At 39.2% G+C, this 20,213-nt stretch overlaps 2 protein-coding genes across 11 annotated transcripts in view; both read left to right on the top strand.

The window, feature by feature from the left end:
- The window catches only part of CACYBP (calcyclin binding protein), a 753,822-nt gene that overhangs the window by 544,476 nt on the left and 189,133 nt on the right, over positions 1-20,213 (top strand). The window lies entirely within an intron of this gene.
- RABGAP1L (RAB GTPase activating protein 1 like) overlaps positions 1-20,213 on the top strand; it is a 790,617-nt gene that overhangs the window by 597,237 nt on the left and 173,167 nt on the right. For all 8 annotated transcript variants that reach the window (XM_050767055.1, XM_050767059.1, XM_050767046.1 and 5 more), the window contains one exon: positions 9,105-9,233. In XM_050767055.1, coding sequence (XP_050623012.1) covers positions 9,105-9,233 — 129 coding nt within the window. The remainder of the gene's footprint in view (positions 1-9,104; positions 9,234-20,213) is intronic.

The raw sequence follows: 20,213 nt of genomic DNA, 5'->3' as shown, positions 1-20,213 counted from the left end.
CTGTGAGTTAGGATCTGCTGTTCAGTAAGTTACTGCTCAAAGTTTAGCATGTGTACCAGGGGGAAGTTGTTCAGCCTTGTGTTATTGAACTGGCTAATAATGTGGGATCAATGGCTAATCTGCACAGGGCAGTCCTAAGAGGAATCCTGCTACATGCGGTTTTGCAATCTTTTCATTTCTAGTCAAGAGAAAGTACTAAAGTTAAAATATCTCTTTACCTTTTTAGTCATGTTTTAAACATGAATGCTTGTGGATTAAGCACATACAAGTATTTTATTTTACTTTTAAGACCCCAGTATTTTTTTTTTTTTCATTATAAAACAAGTCATTTTTTAAAAAATCAAATAAATGAAGATTTACCAAGACAGTGTTGTGGATTTGGGCTCTGAGCCTTATTACTTATTGTTCCCTGATTCACAGAGGGATCATCAAACTACTAGAACTCTAGGCTTCTATAACCTTCAGTTAAGAAGGTTACTGATATAATAGAGGATGCACATTTGGAATTTTTGCTTGTTACCCTTCAAAGGTACACCCAGTAAAGGACAATTTTCCTTTAATTAATCAGGTATAAGCATCTCATTTTAGATATTACCACAAGGCCTAAATTCTGTACGTAGATTCACCAAATATGTTTTTTTTTTTTATTTTTTTTTGTGAAATTAAAATACTGAAACAGGAGATGCAAATATCCTAGACATCAGCTAAGTGGTATTTCCCTTTTCTAAAGCCTATACTTTCAAATGATTCTCAGAGCTCCAGAAATTTTTACCTGAATAAAAATTCTGTTAGATACCGTAACTAAAGGAAAAACAAGCCATTTAGGGTAAAGATAGTGAAGATAAGAAATAGAATCACAGTTAGAATTTTTTTTTTTCAAATAGTCCCCTAAAAGAATCAAACCTAGAATCTGCTGCTTATTAGAGGCCCTTAAAGAAAGATTTATTCAAGAATAGAGAGAAGTTTGGAATAGAAGCATCTGGAGCTAATACTCAAACAGTGGAACTATTTCCACCCACCTTACCTCTTTCAAAAAAAAAAAATCAGGCCAGGCGCAATGCCTCACTCCTGTAATCCCAGCACTTTTTGGGAGGCTGAGGTGGGCGGATCACCTGAGGTCAGGAGTTCAAGACCAGCCTGGCCAACATGACAAAACCCCATCTCCTAAAAATACAAAAATTAGTCAGGTGTGGGGGTGGGCGCCTGTAATCACAGCTACTCTGGGAGGCTGAGGCAAGAGAATCACTTGAACCTAGAAGGCTGAAGTTGCAGTAAGCCGAGATTTCACCACTGCACTCCAATCTGGGTGACAGAATGAGATTCCGTCTCAAAATAAATAAATAAATAAATAAATAAATAAATAAATAAATATCACCTTAAAATGTGATACTCTTGCACTGAATTTTTCAGTGGGAAAAACACATTGAAAATGGTATCAGCAGTGGCATGTGGCCAGAGTCCATACTCTGTAAGTGTGTGATATTTGGAGAAGGAGGAGAAACTTTGACTTTACTCGTGTTCAGAATCTCCCCTTTTCCCTCTGGATTTTTTTTTTTCTTTTTTTTTTTTTGTTTGAGATAGGGTCTCAGTCACCCAGGCTGGAGTGCAGTGGTGTGATTTTTGGCTCACTGCAAGCCCCACCTCCCAGTCTCAGGCAATCCTCCCACCTCAGCCTCCTGAGTAGCTGGGACTACAGGCGCCCCCCACCATGCCTGGCTAATTTTTGTATTTTTTGTAGAGATGAGGTTTCATCTCATCTCTACAAAACTTGAAAGGCTGTTCTTCACCTGGGAAATTCTTGCCAAGGCTGCTCTAAAACTCCTGAGCTCAAGCGGTCTCTCCAGCTTGGCCTTCCAAAGTGTTGGGATTATAGGTGTGAGCCACCATGCCCGGCCTCCCTCTGGATTTTTAATTTTTGCTACTTACATGCCATAAGAAGTTATCAGACCATTATATGTTAAAATTAGTGTTAGCTAGAGTTTGAATACAGCTACTCATTTTCCACAGTGAATCGAAGGAGGGTTGATTATACATACGCAAATAATCTAGCTGTCCCTTTTAGTAGCCATTTTAAGGTTTTGTTTTGATCAGATTTCTTATGCTGATAAATTGCATCGCAATCTTGTTTGTTTTTAACTTTGTGGACTTTCTTAAAACATTAATTTTAAGGAAGGATGAAAGAGCAGAGGAGAATTATGTCTTCCCCTTTTACCTCTGTTGTTAACAACTGCAAGGATTGCTCTTTAAAGAGAGATTACAACTTATAACAGAAGTTAAAAACCCAAATGCAGAAGTTGCCATGTATACTTCTGATACCCCCAAAAAATCTAAAAATCAATTTTTATATAAAAATAAGTCCTAAATATATTCCATAATTTCCATTTTATACATCTTGACTTTTGAATACTGGATATGCTTTAAGTGGAGCCTTAATAAATTCATGGAACAAATTTATGTCGATATCTATTGTGTGCCAGGCAATTTGCTTAATTCATATCACTGGGGTAAGTGCAAAGGATACTTACATTAACATTCTACTTACCTTTCCCTCTGGGTATTTCTTCCTACCTACTTGAAAGGAAAAAGAAGTAGGACTTGTTTAAATGACTTTACTTTTATCTTTTTATATAGTTCTATTCAAATGAAGAAAGAAGTAATGTCACCTTTGAAATGTAATTGGTAAACATGGTTCATATTATTTAAAAGGATTTGTCAGAAAGCTCAGGGAGCAAAAAGATGGTTGTTTAGTAGAGCCACTAATTTCAAAAAGTTATCCTTTATTAGTTCTTACTTTATTTTATTTTATTTTTGGAGCCAAAGTCTCACTCTGTTGCCCAGGCTGAAGTGCAGTGGTGTGATATCGGCTCACTGCAGCCTCCACCTCCTGGGTTCGTGCAATTCTCCTGCCTCAGCCTCCCAAGTAGCTGGGACTACAAGCATGTGCCACCACGCCCAGCTAATTTTTATATTATCAGTAGAGATGGGGTTTTTGCCATGTTGATCAGGCTGGTTTCAAACACCTGACCTCAAGTGATTCACTCTCCTCGGATTCCCAAAGTGCTGGGATTATAGGTGTGAGCCACCGCACCCGGCCTGTTAGTTCTTATGTAAAAGCTGGTAGAGTTATTTTCTTTATTTCCAAGGGAAGAAAACATGCCTTTGCTTATTCAAATTGTCTAAATCCTATTCATATTATCTTCTGGCTAACATTACTTAACTAATGTTGGGAAAGGAGTTGCGTTTTCATTATTTTACTCTTCCCTCGCCATTGTTCTGAAAGCAAAATAGAAAAGCTCTAAGAATTTCCCAGTTGAAGAACAGCCTTTCCAGTTTAAGTCAGTTTTTCTAGCCTGAAAGGATTTTGTACAGTGAGCACAGATGTATAATTGTAAACCAGAAGCCAGCACAACCTATTTTGAGTACTTGGTTTGGCTTTCGAAGTATTAGTTTGCCTTTTAGGGGTACATTTTTAAAGCATAGATCTTATGATCACAAGATCATGCGTTAAGCCTCTTCATTGTCAGGGTAAGGGCTTAGTATTCCTACAATTATAAACTCAATTATAAGCACTAATTATCTGCATAGCCAGCTCATTAATAATTAGTATGTGTGCAGGCGTGGTAACTCACTCCTGTAATCATAGCTACTAGGAAGGCTGAGGCAGGAGAATGGCTTGAGACCAGGAGTTAAAAACCAGTCTGGGCAACATAGCAAGACCCCATCTGTAAAACAGACAAGCAAACAAAAAAAAAAACAAATTTGCCAGGTGTGGTGGCGCATGCCTGCAGTCCAAGCTGCTAGGAAGGCTGATGCAGGAGGATTGCTTAAGCCCAGGAGTTTGAGGCTCTAGTGAGCTCTGATTGTGTTACTGCACTCCAGACTGGATGACAGAGCAAGACCCTGTCTCTAAAAGAGTAACAACAATAATAACAATAATTAGTACTAGGATGGTGAGATAGTAGTACTAGGATGGTGAGAACTGGTTCTGGAACCCTGGTTGAAGCCATGTTTTATTTTCATAAACAGCACTGCTACTTATATTTTAGACTAACAACATTACATTAATGCTTGACATTCATAAAGCTTATTTATTTATTTATTTTGAGACAGAGTCTCACTCTGTCACCTAGGCCGGAGTGCAGTGGTGCAATATCAGCTCACTGCAGCCTCCATGTCCTGGGTTCAAGCAATCCTCCTGCCTCAGCCTCCAGAGTAGCTGGGATTACAGGCACGTGCCATCACGCCCAGCTAATTTTTGTATTTTTAGTAGATATAGGGCTTCACCATGTTGATCAGGCTGGTCTCGAACTCCTGACCTCAAAGTGATCCATCCGCCTTGGCCTCCCAAAATGCTGGGATTACAGGTGTGAGCCACTGTACCCGGTCTGTAAAGCACATATATTTAACAAAATAATATGTACAGGATGATTCAAATTTTGTTAAATATGTGTAAGATATGTATGTAATGATGGGGGAAAGGACTATAAATAATGTAATAAAATATTAATTATGTTTATCTCTGTAGTCAGACCTTATGTTAGGCTTTTAAAAAAATTTTTATTTTGGGCCATGAATATGTAATCAAGAAAAATTGCGTGACCCCACCATGTGGACAATACACATACATATGTACGATTTATGATTGAAAAAGTATTCTTTAAAAAAAAAAAAGCCAAACGACTTTTGATAAGTTCTTAGTGAAACATCCACATCTTTGCAGAACAAGAAGTGTCTGTCCCTGGATTGTAGAGGGAAAAACCTTTTAGATACAGTTGTCAGCAAATGGAGAGTTATCTCTGTAAGCTTATAATCTGCTTATGGCATTACAAAGGCATTTGAGGTGATACTTAATGATTATGGAAGTCTCTCAAAGATAGAAAATTGGAGGAAAAAACCCATTAGAATCAAAGTAGGACTAACTACAGGTTGTCTTCTAGAATACTGGCAAGCAAGGTTTTTGTTTTATGTGTTTTTTGCTTACTGGCGTTTTTGTTTTCATTCACAATGAAATTAGGTGTATTGTAGCGCATAAGAAGAATATAAGTTCTTGCAATTTAGACTGCCCACTTTATGGAATTAAAAATATCAATGAGGCCAGGCACAGCGGTTCACATCTGTATTCCCAACACTTTGGGAGGCCTAGGTGGGAGGACTGCTTAAGGCCAGGAGTTTGAGATCAGCCTGTGCAACATAGCGAGACCCCCATCTCTACCAAAAACAAAACAAAACAACAACCAAAAAAAAATTATTTTTTTTTCTTTTTGAGATGGAGTCTCGCTCTATCGTCCAGGCTGGAGTGCCATGGTGTGATCTCGGCTCGCTGCACGCTCCACCTCCTGGGATCATGCCATTCTGTCTCAGCCTCCCGAGTAGCTGGGACTACAGGTGCCTGCCACCATACTTGGCTAATTTTTTTTTTTGTATTTTTAGTAGAGATGGGGTTTCACTGTGTTAGCCAGGATGGTCTTGATCTCCTGACATCGTGATCCGCCCATCTCAGCCTCCCAAAGTCCTGGGATTACAGGCATGAGCCACTGCGCCCAGCCAAAAAAATATATATTAATACATAGCTGGCATGGTGGCACACGCATGTAGTCCTAGCTACTCAGGAGCCTAAGGCAGGAAGGTCTCTTGAGCTCAGGAGTTTGAGGCTGCAGTGAGCTATATTGCACCACTGTACTCCAGCCTGGGCAACAAATCGAGGCCCTGTCTCAAAAAACAAAAAACAAACAAACAAACAAAAAATCAGTGAGAGCAAGGTAATGCTTTTAGCCACTAAGATATCTATTTTTGAGCATGTTTGAGCAACACAGATACTATCACCCCTTATATTTCTTTTGGAGCTCAAAAGATGCGTTCTTATGCCTTAAATTATTTCATTCTCAAGTACTTTTGTGTGTGTGTGTGTGTGTGTGTGTGTGTGTGTGTGTGTGTGTGTGTTTGAGACAGTTTCACTCTTGTTGCCCAGGCTGGAATGCAATGGCGCAATCTCGGCTCTCTGCAACCTCCACCTCTTGGGTTCAAGTGATTCTCCTGCCTCAGCCTCCCAGATAGCTGGGATTACAGGCATGAGCCACCACGCCTGGCTAATTTTGTTTTATATTTTTAGTAGAGATGGAGTTTCACTGTATTGGTCAGGCTGATCTCGAACCCCTGACCTCAAGTGATCCACCTGCCTCAGCCTCCCAAAGTGCTGGGATTACGAGTGTGAGCCACCAAGCATGGCCTCATTCTCAAATACTTGTGATTAAAGATATTCCCATTTTTAAAATGGGAAAACTTACATAGCACTGCAAGTTTGCCAAAATTGAAATTAAAATGAATTTATTACATTCTTTGCAACCTTGAGTACCTTTAATGTGTCAAGTACTCCAGAGGCCGAGGTTAGCAAATTGAATAAGATGCAGTTTTCACACCTTTGTGTACTTGAGCCTCCCTGCCCCATGGTTGCCAGATCTCTCTTCTTGAGCTTAACTGAGCTGGGCGATCCATGTGATATGCAGGAATATCAACACCAGCAATGTCTAGGAAAGGACAGCCACAGGGAACTCTGGCTTCTTGTGTCCAGAGACTCAAGCTGAGTTGGGCTTCAGCCCCACCCTGGTGGGAACCTCATTGCTGTACCCTCCCTGAGACTATTAGCCTCTCACAAGCAGCATCTCTGCCTGCATGGCCATCCCTGCTTGACCAGAGGTCCAGTGTGTGAGAACATAGGATTCCTCATTCTTGATCCCTATCTATCTGCCTTTGTGTGTGCTAAAAGGCTGGATTTGAAATTAGGCCTTGGCAATATTAGAAAATTTAGATAACTGTGCTACTGTCTGCAGAGAAGAGATTGCCCATCACCATTTTGGGGCATCTGTTTCCAGGTAACTAGAGGTTAATTGCACTAAAAATAGAAGAGGTGCCTTCAGAGGACTTTCAGTAGTGAAGAAAGGGTTAATCCTGTTTCTCTACAAACCCTGGAAGCAGTTTGTCTGGAATTGTCCAAACCATTACCAGAGAGCTAATCATCAGCACTGGTATTATATATGAAAAAGGAAGGCTAGGGATGTGTGGTATGTCTGGTAGAATTGGTAGCTGGATGCTTTCCCCCATAATTCAGCAATTGGTATTTTAGTTAGAAAGGCTCTCTTCAGACTGAAGTTGTTTCCAGTAACTGCCTTTTCCAACTAAGTTAAGGTGAGTTGAGAGCATGCTAAGCATTCTCCACTACTTGTTGCTATCGCATCTGTATATTTATGAAGAAAGAGAAATCTGAGATATACTGGAGTTTTTTGTTTTTTCATTACTACTGTTAGCCTAGCTCCATTGTTTGATTACTAATTTGTGGACTTTTGTGAAACTGTCTGGTGTGAATATGTTCTTTTCTTTCACATTTCTGTTTAAAGGGCAGGGGAAAAGGGAAGCAAACTGTATAGCAAAAGAGAGATGAAAGTAGATTTCATTCATTTATTCTGTTACAAATTTTAATTGAGTGCCTCCTATATTCTGGTCGTTGTTCTTGTTGCTGTGGATATAGCAGTGAAAAAGACAGACAGAGAGGGGAAGAAGGGGAACAGATGTAAAACTGGAAAGTGAATTAGTGGGGAATGGGCTGGGAGGAAGAATTTAAGTGCTCAGAGAAGGTCTCACTCAGATCTTATATTGGAGCCAAAATGTAGATTACAAGATGTTGCTAAGATTGGACTACATGTCTTGCTAGTCATGATAATGACTTGGACCAGGGTGGTGATGACGAAAACTGAGACCCTGTTACAAGCAGGAATTTCTCTGGCCTGCTGCCTACTTTTTCAGTGCAGTCTTTAATCAGCTTTACATTTAAATTTAAATAAAGTAATATTTTGACATAGCATATAGTTATGTGATTTCTGGGTGCTTTTTTTAATTGTTGAAGTTTTTGACTATTAATTACTAACTGTAAAACATCTAATTTGTTTTTGGCTTCTATATACTGATCTTCCTAAATCTATATGTATCACAGTGTTTGTGAAAGTTGTTTATAGCTGTTTATTAAAATATTTATTGTCTTTCTTATTATAAAAGCGTTATACAGAAAGTATAACAAAATATAATGAAAAAAATAACCTGCAGGGTGCAGTGACCCACGCCTGTAATCCCAGCACTTTGGGAGGCTGAGGTGGGAAGATACCCTGAGGCCAGGAGTTATCAGCTTGGGAAACAGAGTGAGACCCCCATCTCTATAAAAAAAAAAAATTACAAGTAGCTAGGTGTGGTGGTGTGTGCCTGTAGTTCCATCTACTCAGGAGGCTGAGGCGGGAGGATCACTTGAGCCTGGGAGGTTGAGGTTGCAGGGAGCCATGATTGCACTATGCACTCCCACCTGGGCAACAGAAGGAGACCCTGTCTCAAGAAAAGTAAAAATAAATGGTAACCCATGATTCCACTTTACAGATAAACATTTTGTTTTCTTTTTAGTCTTTTTTCTGCACACAGATATATTTATTTCCAAGTGTTTTTTTATTTTTTGAAGTAGTAAATTTGGTAAACAATAGTTTTCATAAGAGTTCAGTAGTTAGGTGTTTTGTTTCATTTACTTTTTCGTAGCCTTCTTCAAGGTATGGGATCAATTTCCTATTCTTTTCACTTGAACTGCTGCTGTCATTAGTTGAAAAGCCATCTTCCCATTAGGTGTTTATTGTGTAATTCTGATGTATTTTGATTATATTTTCTATGTCTTCAGCCAGCTTTTTAATAATATCCTTAAAATGTTCATTGAGCTGAAGTCACAGATTAGTCCTTGAGTTCAGTTTCTTTTCCTTTTTTAGATTTATTCTTTTCTCAGAACTATAACATGGTAAGCTTTGCCAGAAACCATCATTCTAATTTTCAGCTAATATAAATTCAGTATGTTAGTTTGTTAATTAACTCTTAGATTGCTTCTATGATTTATGGTGATTTATTTCAGCTGATAGCAGTATCATCTAAATATTGAAATGTTAGAAATATCTTCTTAAAATGTTTGAATTAACTTAGATCTTAACTATAAAAGTATATTCAAGAAAATATAAATTATTTTTGAAATATATTTGTCCTCAAAGCAGGATGAAATGTAATGATGATTCTTGATTATTATTTTGCAGACTTCAAAGGAAGACCTTCTGCAGGCTGATTTTGAAGGTGCTTTAAAGTTCTTTAGAGTTCAGCTTCCAAAGAGATACAGGGCAGAGGAAAATGCAAGAAGACTGATGGAGCAGGCTTGCAATATTAAAGTAAGACACATGAGTTTTTATATAATAAAGGTAAAATATGAGTTCGGAATAATACAGCAAATTATGTAAAAAAATTTTTATATGTTGCAAGGTTTGATTATGTTTAAGGTTAGATTGTGTATGAACTGGTTTCTCCCAGATGTGTTTGCCAGGCTAATATGTGTATAGTAGCTGTACTTTCTAGTAGGACTTAGAGTGAAAGTTGGCAGGCTTAGATTATAACAATAGGAAGACAAACATTTATCTCATAGGTGGGGCTCTAGAGTGGGCTGCTGTGATAGTGGTTTCCATGGAAGCAGACTTAGTATTTAGCTTTTGCCATCTGTTTTAAGATTAATTAGGACAAAGCAAGAAAAGATTTCTTAGGCAATGCTTTCATTTCTCTAAGGGACTTGGAAAATTTGAGTCTTGATCTGCCCATTCCCATCCCACACCTGCCAAATATCTCTGGATACATTGTCACATGTCTGATAAAACTAAACACATTTTATAAATCAATTTGAAATTGAAAACTCTTTCCAGAAAGTTGTAGTATTAAGGTGAGAGAGCATTCTTAGAATATTTGGAACCAATTTACTGATGCTAATTCTTATACCTCTACAATATGCCAAGGTATCTTTTTACCCAACCATAACATAAATATAAATTGTTTTCCTAAACAAACAGAGATCCTGGTCTTAGGGACTTTACATTCTTGCAGAAGGAAACAGAAAATAAGCAACATAATAAATGTATTATTTATTTAACATGTTAGAAGGTGATAAACAGCTGTGAAAAAAAAAAGAGTAGGAGAAGATAAAGGGAAATTGGATTGGTGGGGGAGCAAAGGTTATGATTGTTTTTAGATAGTCAGCATGGACCTCACTGAGTCAACAAAGGAGATGAAAGATTAGTCATGGAGATGTCCCGGGGAAAAGCTTTCTAGGCAGAGGCAACAGCCAGTTGAAAGGCCCAGAGACTGTCTCATGCCTGGGTGGGCTTGAGGAACAGCAAGGTCAGTGCAGCTGGAGTGAAGTCAGTGAAATGGGAGTAGTAGGAATGCTCACAAAGAGCCAGAAAATGTAGACCATTGTAAGCATTTAGGCTTTACTTTGAGCGAAGCAGGGAGCTCTTGCAGGGTTTTTAGTGGAGCAGTGATATGATCTGTCTGAGATTTTTAAAGGATCACAATGGCTATTTTGTTAAAAACAACTGTAGGAAGGTAAGAGAGGTAGGGACATCAGACAGGAGATTTTGGAGTAATCCTCTTGAGAGATGATAGACTGAACCAGGGTGTTAACAGTGGAGACAGAGATGGAGATGGAGTGGAGATGGAGATGGTTGGAACCTGGGTATTTTTGAAAGAGAACCAAAAAGATTTCATGATATATTAAATGTGAGTGTGAGAAGAAAAGAAGAGTTAAAATGATTGCACAAATTTTGAACTACGCAACTAGGAGATAAGAGTCACCATCAGTGTATTAAGCATATTACTTCAAAGGTACTTTGACCAGACTTCTTTTAGGCACCAGAGCCACTGTAACATTTTTTTGTGTAACACAATTATTTTGAATTTAAAGCAAATTATAAATGTTAAAAAGTACAGTTCAACACTGAAAGTAAGTAACTGGGCAGAAAAAAATTATTTTGTCTTTCAAGTGAGCTTTATATTCAAAGAGATCATTTTCCAAAGCTATCGTAAGAAAGATGGATTTCTGAAGTTTTCATTCTGAAATGAAAACTCTTGAAAGCCTTCACGACTGGTTGTTTTATTTGGCCAAAGTCTAAACCACATTTATTTGTAACTTTGAAAGTATATTCTAGGCTGGGTGCGGTGGCTCAAGCCTGTAATCCCAGCACTTTGGGAGGCCGAGACGGGCGGATCATGAGGTCAGGAGATCGAGACTATCCTGGTGAAACCCCGTCTCTACTAAAAATACAAAAAATTAGCCGGGCGAGGTGGCGGGCACCTGTAGTCCCCGCTACTCAGGAGGCTGAGGCAGGAGAATGGCATGAACCCGGGAGGCGGAGCTTGCAGTGAGCTGAGATCCGGCCACTGTGCTCCAGTCTGGGCGACAGAGCGAGACTCCATCTCAAAAAAAAATAAAAAAAAGAAAGTATGTTCTAGTGGGCATGATGCCTTTGACTGAATTTTGTGGGTGGTGAATTTGAAAGGTAGGCTTCAGCCAACTGATTGTTTTGGAGATGCCAGAGAGAAGTATTGTAAATTGGGTCAATGCTGTAGGCATCCTTTAAAATAAAATATTTATTTCTAAGAATATAAGAGTGGAGAAATAAGAGGTATAGGTAAGGTGAAAAGTTAAAGGTTTTTAAGGGAAATCTCAGAGCATTGGCAAGTCACTGAGGACAAAAAAAAAAAAAAAAAAAAAAAAAAAAAAAAAAAAACCAGGAAAACAATTGAAAAACATGAAATGTATAGGGAAAAATTTTTTCTCCAACATAATTTATGAAGTTCCTGGAGGTGGCTAGTTATTATCAGTCCAGAAACATGGGATCTGAGAGATGGAGAAGCATAAAATGTTAGAAAACAAGTTCAAAATATAATCCAAATGGACTGTTCCTGGAAGGGAAGTGCTGGGTACAACCAGAATAAATGTTTTTGGACATGAGTAGGGAAATATGAATATTTTTAAAGCTTTTAATATGGTTTCAATAATTTAAAATGTTTAATAATTTACTATGTTTTAATAGTTTTTTTTGTAGGGTTTTCTTTGCATTATCTAAGGAGAATGCCTTTTTCTTGGGTATTTAAGACGGTATCCACAGGACACCATTTCATTTATAACATACAATTGTAGAGTGAATGATTGTGAGGCAGATATGAGGTGAAACTGAAAGAAGGAAGACAAGAGTAGTCCAGTATTGGGCTGGAATTGTGCTGGGACTAGAATGTGGGTCTCCAATCCAAAGGTCTAAAATTGTCTTTAAACCAAGACCTAGATTTTGGTTGCTTTTATGTCAAGACCGTGACTCTATGTACGTACTTATATACAAACATAACTGAAGAGATACTTACCCTTACACTGAGGCACTCTGATGGTTTTTGTTCTATTATATTGTATTTCCTTTTTTTTTTTTCGAGATGGAGTCTCATTCTGTTGCCCAGGCTGGAGTGCAGTGGCGCAATCTCTGCTCACTGCAACCTCCCAGGTTCAAGCAATTCTTCTGCCTCAGCCTCCCGAGTAGCTGGGACTGCAGGCATATGCCACCACACCCGGCTATATTTGTATTTTTAGTAGAGACAGGGTTTCACCATGTCGGCCAGGCTGGTCTCGAACTCCTGACCCCAAGTAATCCATCACCTCAGCCTCCCAATGTGCTGGGATTACAGGTGTGAGCCACCATTGCCCAGCCTATTGTATTGTATTCTATTCTATTTTAAACTTCTCCCCAGATCCCAAGAAAATCCCCATACCAAAAGGCTGACCACAACCCACTAAATCGATTTTACAATAGCTTGTAGCTTTGAAAAAACACCAAGACCTGTCCCACCATTCCTACCACCTCCCCGTTCCCCATTCTGATCTACCACAACCCATGAGAGGCTGTAGACGATGAGGTGTTACAATAAATAATGGAAGTGCATGTGTGGATAAGGATGTGAGTCATCATGCCATCATTACAGCAGCTTGTGCTGGCAGTTGGAACTTTTAGGAGATGATGGACTTACAGACTGAGACTTATGTGTTAGACAAAGCATTCATGGACAAAGGTGACTGCAGGCATGGAATAGGCAAGAAACTCCTTATCCATAGCCTGTTATAAGATTAAAGATAGAATTTCTGCCAAAAGTAATCACGTTTTTAAAATTTTAAAATTGTTTGCAAAGTTGGTGTTATATATAGTTGTATCTTTTTTGAATGGACATGTTCCCATTGAATTACTCCCCAAAATAATCACTTTCCTTTAATTTTAAGGAACTGTAACCAGTGATTTCAGTGAAACTGAAACTGACTTTAAAATAGTGCAGCAGTTGCAAGCAAAAAATAACTTGTTAGCTCTGTATGTGGTTTATTTCTGTGAATGTACCAACAAGATTTGTTAATAAAGCACATTAGATTGGATAAATAATTTTATTTTTCTAAAACTTGCATGACATTAAGTATCAGGAACATTTTCAATAGCTTCTAAACTGGTAATTTAACTAATGTGATTCCAGGTTATTCTAATACCCTTCTGTTCCTATGGTTTCAACTAGGCTAAAATCAGAAAACATATTGACCCATCAGGCTTTACTTTGAATAGTCATTTGGTTACTTTCAATATTGAAATCAAGACCTAAATAAAAGATGCTTAAAGTGCCTAATATGAATATCCTGTACTTTCCCAGGGAGTCAGTTTGTATTAAATATCATAATTTGATTTTTGCCTTATAGTTAAAAATTCTATCATTGTAGAGCTTCTTAAATTTGGGTTTTGGCTTCAGAGACTCTGAATTACCAGAAATTTGAATTTCTTTGTATGAACGTATGAGCATTTTGTTTTTCTTGGTAACATAATATACAGCCTTTTTTTTTTTTTTTTTTTTTTTTTTTTTTGAGACGGAGTTTCGCTCTTGTTGCCCAGGCTGTAATGCAATGGCGCCATCTCGGCTCGTTGCAACCTCCGCCTCATGGGTTCAAGTGATTCTCCTGCTTCAGCTTCCCGAGTAGCTGGGATTACAGGCATGTGCCACCACGCCTGGATAATGTTGTATTTTTAGTAGAGATGGGGTTTTTCCATGTTGGTCAGGCTGGTCTCATACTCCCGACCTCTGGTGATCCGCCCTCCTTGGCCTCCCAAAGTGTTGGGATTACAGGCGTGAACCACCGCACCAGGCCTCATAATACATAGCTTTATTAAGTGCATATACACATAATCTTCATAATTCTTGATCTGATTACCTGTTTTCTACATATTTTTATTCAATACCATTTATATTGTATGAGGTTGAATTGATGAAATTACCATTCCTGTTGGTCAGAAACTGTCAGGTATTTGATGGTTGTTTGTGATTCAGTATTTTATGCCTCCTTACAGCTCAGATAGATGCATATGTAGCTTAGCTCTATGGCCATGCAAACTTTTCCTGAAAATTATTCTCCGAAGGTTAAGAAACAAGTCTTTTTTTTTTTGAGACGGAGTCTTGCTGTGTCACCAGGCTAGAGTGCAATGGCACGATCTCTGCTCACTACAACCTTCACCTCCCCAGTTCAAGCGATTCCCCTGCCCAGCCTCCCGAGTAGCTGGGACTACAGGTGCATGCCATCATGCCTGGCTAACTTTTTGTGTTTTAGTAGAGATGGGGTTTCACTGTGTTGGCCAGGATAGTCTCAATCTCCTGACCTCGTGATCCACCCACCTTGGCCTCCCAAAGTGCTCGGATTACAGGCATGAGCCACTGCACTCAGTCCAGTCTTTTTTATTTTTAAAGTTGATTTTTATTTGGAATAATGTTCCAAGTACCATATTTACAATGGACTTCACTAGTAGCAAAGTTCTTAAGCACAATCATCCCAAATTTTCTGTTGGTAGAGCTTTATAATAGAGCATTTTAAAATATGTTAGCTTATTTCACTTGTATTTTATTAGTAAAAATAATTTGAGCAAAATTAAAATGCAAAATCTGACATTAACCTAAAAGAAGAAAATTAGGAAAGAAAAGTTATTTATTGAGTGCCTGTTGTGTCCCAGGAACTATGCCAAGAGGACTTTTCAGAGGAAGTAACAGTTAAAATGAAACCTGAAAGATTATTAGGAGTTAAGGAGTGTACCAAGGCAGGGAGAAGGATGTTTCATGCAGAGAATATGCAGAAGCCCATAGGTAAAAAAATATGGAGTTGCCCAAGACCTGAATGTAGGTCATGACTGGAGAGTAGGATGCAAGGAGGGAGAGGGAGTTAGGGGAATAGATAGAGAAAAGACTAAAGAGGTAAGCAGGAGCCAGCCAGCTTGTGCAGAGCCTTCTAAACCATGGTAAACAATTTGGATTTTATCCTGAGGGGAGTGACAAGCACTGAAGGATTTAAAATAAGAGACATAAATTATCAGGTTATTGTTAGGAAGGTCATTCTGGTTGCTGTGTGGGAATGGATTGAAAGGGTTAAGATTCAATATAGGTGACAGACCATTTCAGGAGCTGTTGCAGTCATCTAGGTGAGAAGAGACCAGAGTTTTTGCAATGGGCTGAAGAAATAATGGATGAATTCCAGAGACATTCAAGACATAAAATTAACAGATTTTAGTGATTAGATGTGAGCATCAGGGCAGATAAAGAGAGCCAGTGATAGCACTTAGGATTCTTACTTAAGCAACTTGGTGGAAATCACACTGAGAAAGGAAACAAACAAGAGAACAAATTATAAGCACTAAAGATAATGAGTTAAATTTTGAATATGTTAAGTTTGTGGTACATATCCACAACTCATATCCAAGTAGCTATAAATATCTAATAGGCAGGTGGATACTGAAGTGAGATCTGAGCTAAGAGTAGACATTTCAGAGTCATCAGCATTGAAACCATGGGAGTGGGTGAATTCTCATAGAGGAGTATATACAATGAGCAGAGAGAAGGTTGGAGGATAGATGCATTCACATGTAAAATACAGAAAAGGGAATAGAAGCTGGTGAGACTAAGAAGGCAGGAAGAAACCCAGAAGAGTATGAATGTGAACACTAAGGGAAAAGGTGTTTGTTTTCAAGAAGGAAGGAGTTGAACAAGTGCCGGTGGTACCTAGAGGTCATGTATAAGGTACTGAGAAGTAGAAAGTGGCTATTGTGCAATATTTAATGAAAAGAGATCCTCAATGGTCTTAATGGAAGTAGTTTCAGTGAAGTTATGACAAATAAAAGCCAATGATTCAAGGAATAAATAGCAGGTTAGTAAATGGAGAAATGAAGATGAGACTGTTTTTCTAAGGTTAGTATGGGGAGAGGATGGAAAATGGAAGAGATAACCAGTAATTGGACTGGGCATAGTGGCTCACACCTGTAATCCCAACACTTTGGTAGGCCGAGGAAGGAGGATCACTTGAAGTCAGGAGTTTGAGAGCAGCCTGGTCAACAAAGTGAGACCCCATCTCTACAAAATATTTTAAAAGGCCAGGCGCAGTGGCTCACACCTGTAATCCCAGCACTTTGGGAGGCTGAGACAGGTGGACCACTTGAGCCCAGGAGTTTAAGACCAGCCTGGGCAACATGGCGAAACCCCATCTCTACCAGAAAAAAAAAAGAAAAATTAGCCAGGCATGGTGACATGTGTCTGTAGTTTCGGCTACTTAGGAGGCTGAGATGGGAGGATTTTTTGAGCTTGGGAGATGTGGGTTGTAGTGAGCTAAGATCATGCCACTGCACTCCAGTCTGGGTGACAGAGTGAGACCTGTCTCAAAAATACCCCCCAAAATTATCTGGGCATGGTGGCACATGCCTGGAGTCCTAGCAACTTGAGTGGCTGAGGTGGGAGGATGGCTTGAGCCCAGGAGTTGGAGGCTGCGGTGAGCTATGACTGTGTCATTGCACTCCAGCCCAGGTGACAAAGCAAGACCCTGCCTGTCTCTAAAAAAAAAAAGAGAGAGAGATAGCAAGCCTGAGAGTAAGTATGAGAGAGAGAGAGAGAGAGAGAGAGAGAGACAGATGAGTAAGTACAGGAGAGAGATATAAGAGGATATTGAGACCAAGATGGATTTTTAGAGGATGGGAAAGATGAGTCTTTAATGCTAAAAAATGTCCAATGAATCTTAATTTCTTCTTTGAGCACCTACTATATGCCAGGCATTGTACCAGATAGACCCCAGAAATATGAGATTGAGCAAAAGCACATGCTCTCAGAGCTCATGGAATTCACAGTGTTAATTTAATCACCTTAATAAATGTATACTTACAGAGTGAGATAAATGTTCAGAAGAGATATATAAAGATATACGAGAGCAAAGAGCAAAGGAACCTGACTTTGACTCAATGATCTAGGGAATGCATTCTTGAACTGAGATTACAAGGTATTCCAGACTGAAAAGCAGCATATGCAAATCCTGTGAAGAGGGAGAGAATATAGTAAGTTGTAGAAACTAGGAGAAGGCCAATGTGACTATAGTTCAGAGAATGATGACGGTTGATATCCAAGGACCAAACCACTTCATCTACCAATAAGAAGGAAAAGCCCACAGAAAGAGCAAAGTTAAAGATTACATAAAGAAAGGGAAATATGTTAACAGAAAAAGGACTCTGAAGAGGTAAGGGATTAATCTCAAAAGAATGGGCCTTTCTTTCATTGCAAGCTGGAGGGAATAGGCAAGGGAAGGATGGGGAAAATGGTGAATTTGTAGTTTGGTGAGGAAGAAATTGAGGATATTTCATTTGAAGTTTTCTATTATTTCTGTTAAACAGGATCTAGAATGAAGGGAATGCAGTAAAGTGACAGCTTTGAGAAATATGGAAGAGCTTTTAGACTGGAAAAACTCAAAAGAACAGCTAGTCTGTATTGTTGTAGACTATGAGTTCATAGTGGCAAAAATCTGCAGTGTTTTGTAATTTTCTCTAGAAACATTCAGTGTCCAAATGTATATATGAAGAAGACAGACAATTATTTTAACCGCAGTTGAGGTTTGCCAACATGAGACAAAGGAAGGACATGGGGCCAGGGCAGTGCTGTGCTAGTAAACTGTATCTTGGGTTGGGGAGTAAGAGGGAGTAGAGAAAGAGGTATCCCTGATTTGTAGCATTTGCCCATTTCCATGGTATGAATACCCACCATGGCCAAATTTCAAGCTACCAATGACTTAACTGCCCCACTCAATTTCTGAATCTTAAGAGTCACTTTTGAGCTGGTAGTTGCTGACACTGGTACACCACAGGAGGAGATAAGGCTAGTAGCAGGAGAGTGGTTGACATGATGGGAAATGGAGTCTAATTAATAGAAAAGAGAGTGAAGATAGATGGGACTGAAAGACTGCAAGAAAAGGGCCTGGGAGAAGGGAGCAAAGAATTATTGGACTCAGGAAAAATGGTGGAAGAGGAGATTAATTCACTTATTGGTGGTTACCCAAGATAAAAAGCATCTTTTTCTCAAAAATTCTTATAAGAGAGCTTTCTGATATTAGAAAGTAATACTGCCCTGGGCCTTGAATGGTGACTCGCACCTGTAATCTTAGCACTTTGGGAGGCCGAGGCGGGCAGATCACCTGAGCTCAGGAGTTCAAGAGCAGCCTGGCCAACGTGGTGAAACCCCATATCTACTAAAATACAAAAAATTTGCCAGGCATGGTGGCACGTGCCTATAATCCTAGCTACTCAGGAGGCTGAGGCATGGGAATTGCTGGAGCCTGGGAGGCGGAGGTTGCAGTGAACTGACATTGCACCACTGCACTCCAGCCTGGGCTACAGAGTGAGACTCCATCTCAAAAAAAAACTGCCCTGTGCTCATAATTTCCAGTGATCAGCTCAGATTAATTAGTGGCAGCAAAAACAGGCCAATTACTATTTTGGCATTCATAGCCACCTCCTATGATTTGCTTCTCTTTGTCCTAATAATTCTGCCACCATCACTACCATTTTACTCTGATCACATGATTTAAGGGTTGGAAATGCATTGTAGGAGGAATAGACAAAGATGGCAGAGGCAATGCAGGTAGGCGGAATGAGGGAATGAGGGAATGAGGAAGGGCACTCATGGTTAAAAACAGAATCCTGACCTGGCATCTTCTCACACACCAAAATTGTCTTCCTACCCCATGCTAGAGAGGTGGCTGCCAATGATAAGATGTTACTTATCACCTACTTGCCTCAGAAAATTCTAAGTTCTGCTCCAGCCCAATTACCTATATATTGTGCTGGACTATTTTCTACTTTCCCAAAGTTGCAAATACAATTTGATCGTACCCCTCACAAATCATGTTTTTAATGAGACAGTGGTAGATTCCTTTATCTAGAATTTAATATTTTTTCTTCTAAGACCTCCATATTCGTAACTGGATTTGAATGTTTTTGAAAATAACTTTCATAGTAGAGCAAAACTGTAAAGAACAATTGCATTAAAAGCAATTTACCTCTAATTTCTTCATGCCGTTTGCTATTTATTGCTGGCTGTTGTTGCTGTATGTGAACAAGAATGTACTCTCTGAAATAGAAGCTTTCTTTGAATTAGCATTGAGGTCCTACAGAAGTTTTTGTCAACTTCCTGAATCTAAAATGTGTGCTTTTATGTACACCATTGAAAGGGTTCATTTTTGATTAAAATACATCTTGTGTTCCTTTTCTATAAAAACTTCTATATATTGACAACCACATTTGAGTTGTTAGGTTTAAAGTGTCATAATCTTCTGCTGGAGAAATGTTATCATGTTATAGGATACAGAGATGTGATAATTAACAAATTGATAATGAAGCCAGGTGCAGTGGCTCACGCCTGTAATCCCAGCACTTTGGGAGGCCCAGGCGGGTGGATCACGAGGTCAGGAGTTGGAGACCAGCCTGGCCAACATAGTGAAACCCTGTCTCTACTAAAAATACAAAAATTAGCTGGGCATGATGGTGCATGCCTGTAGTCCCAGCTACTCAAGAGGCTGACGAGGAGAATCGCTTGAACCCGGGAGGCAGAAGTTGTGGTGAGCGGAGATTACACTGCTGCACTCCAGCCTGGGCAACAGAACGAGACTGTGTCTCAAAAAACACAAACTGGTATTTAAGTAGTTTCTATATCAAAGCATTTGCCACTGTTTGCCTTTGAGACTTCTATTAACACTCATAGTCCTCAGTGCACCTTAGATTGGGGTATTGTTTTATTCCCAGTGAGCAGGGAACATGTTAATGTTGGACATGTTCTGAAACAGTTGATAACAGGCAGAGGAAACAGGTCAGAGTTCCAGATGCTTAGGCATCAGGCACCTTTCACATTAAAAAAACTCAGCTTTTGTGGCCCTTCCTAATCAGCTAGAACAGTGGTCTCCAACCTTTTTGGCACCAGGGATCATTTTCGTGGAAGACAATTTTTCCATAGTGGAGGGGGAA

This window comes from Macaca thibetana, chromosome 1 (genome assembly GCF_024542745.1).
Source record: "Macaca thibetana thibetana isolate TM-01 chromosome 1, ASM2454274v1, whole genome shotgun sequence".
In the NCBI taxonomy this organism is placed as follows: domain Eukaryota; kingdom Metazoa; phylum Chordata; class Mammalia; order Primates; family Cercopithecidae; genus Macaca; species Macaca thibetana.
Note: the sequence above shows the minus strand (reverse complement) of the source record. Positions and strands in the feature narration are given on the sequence as shown.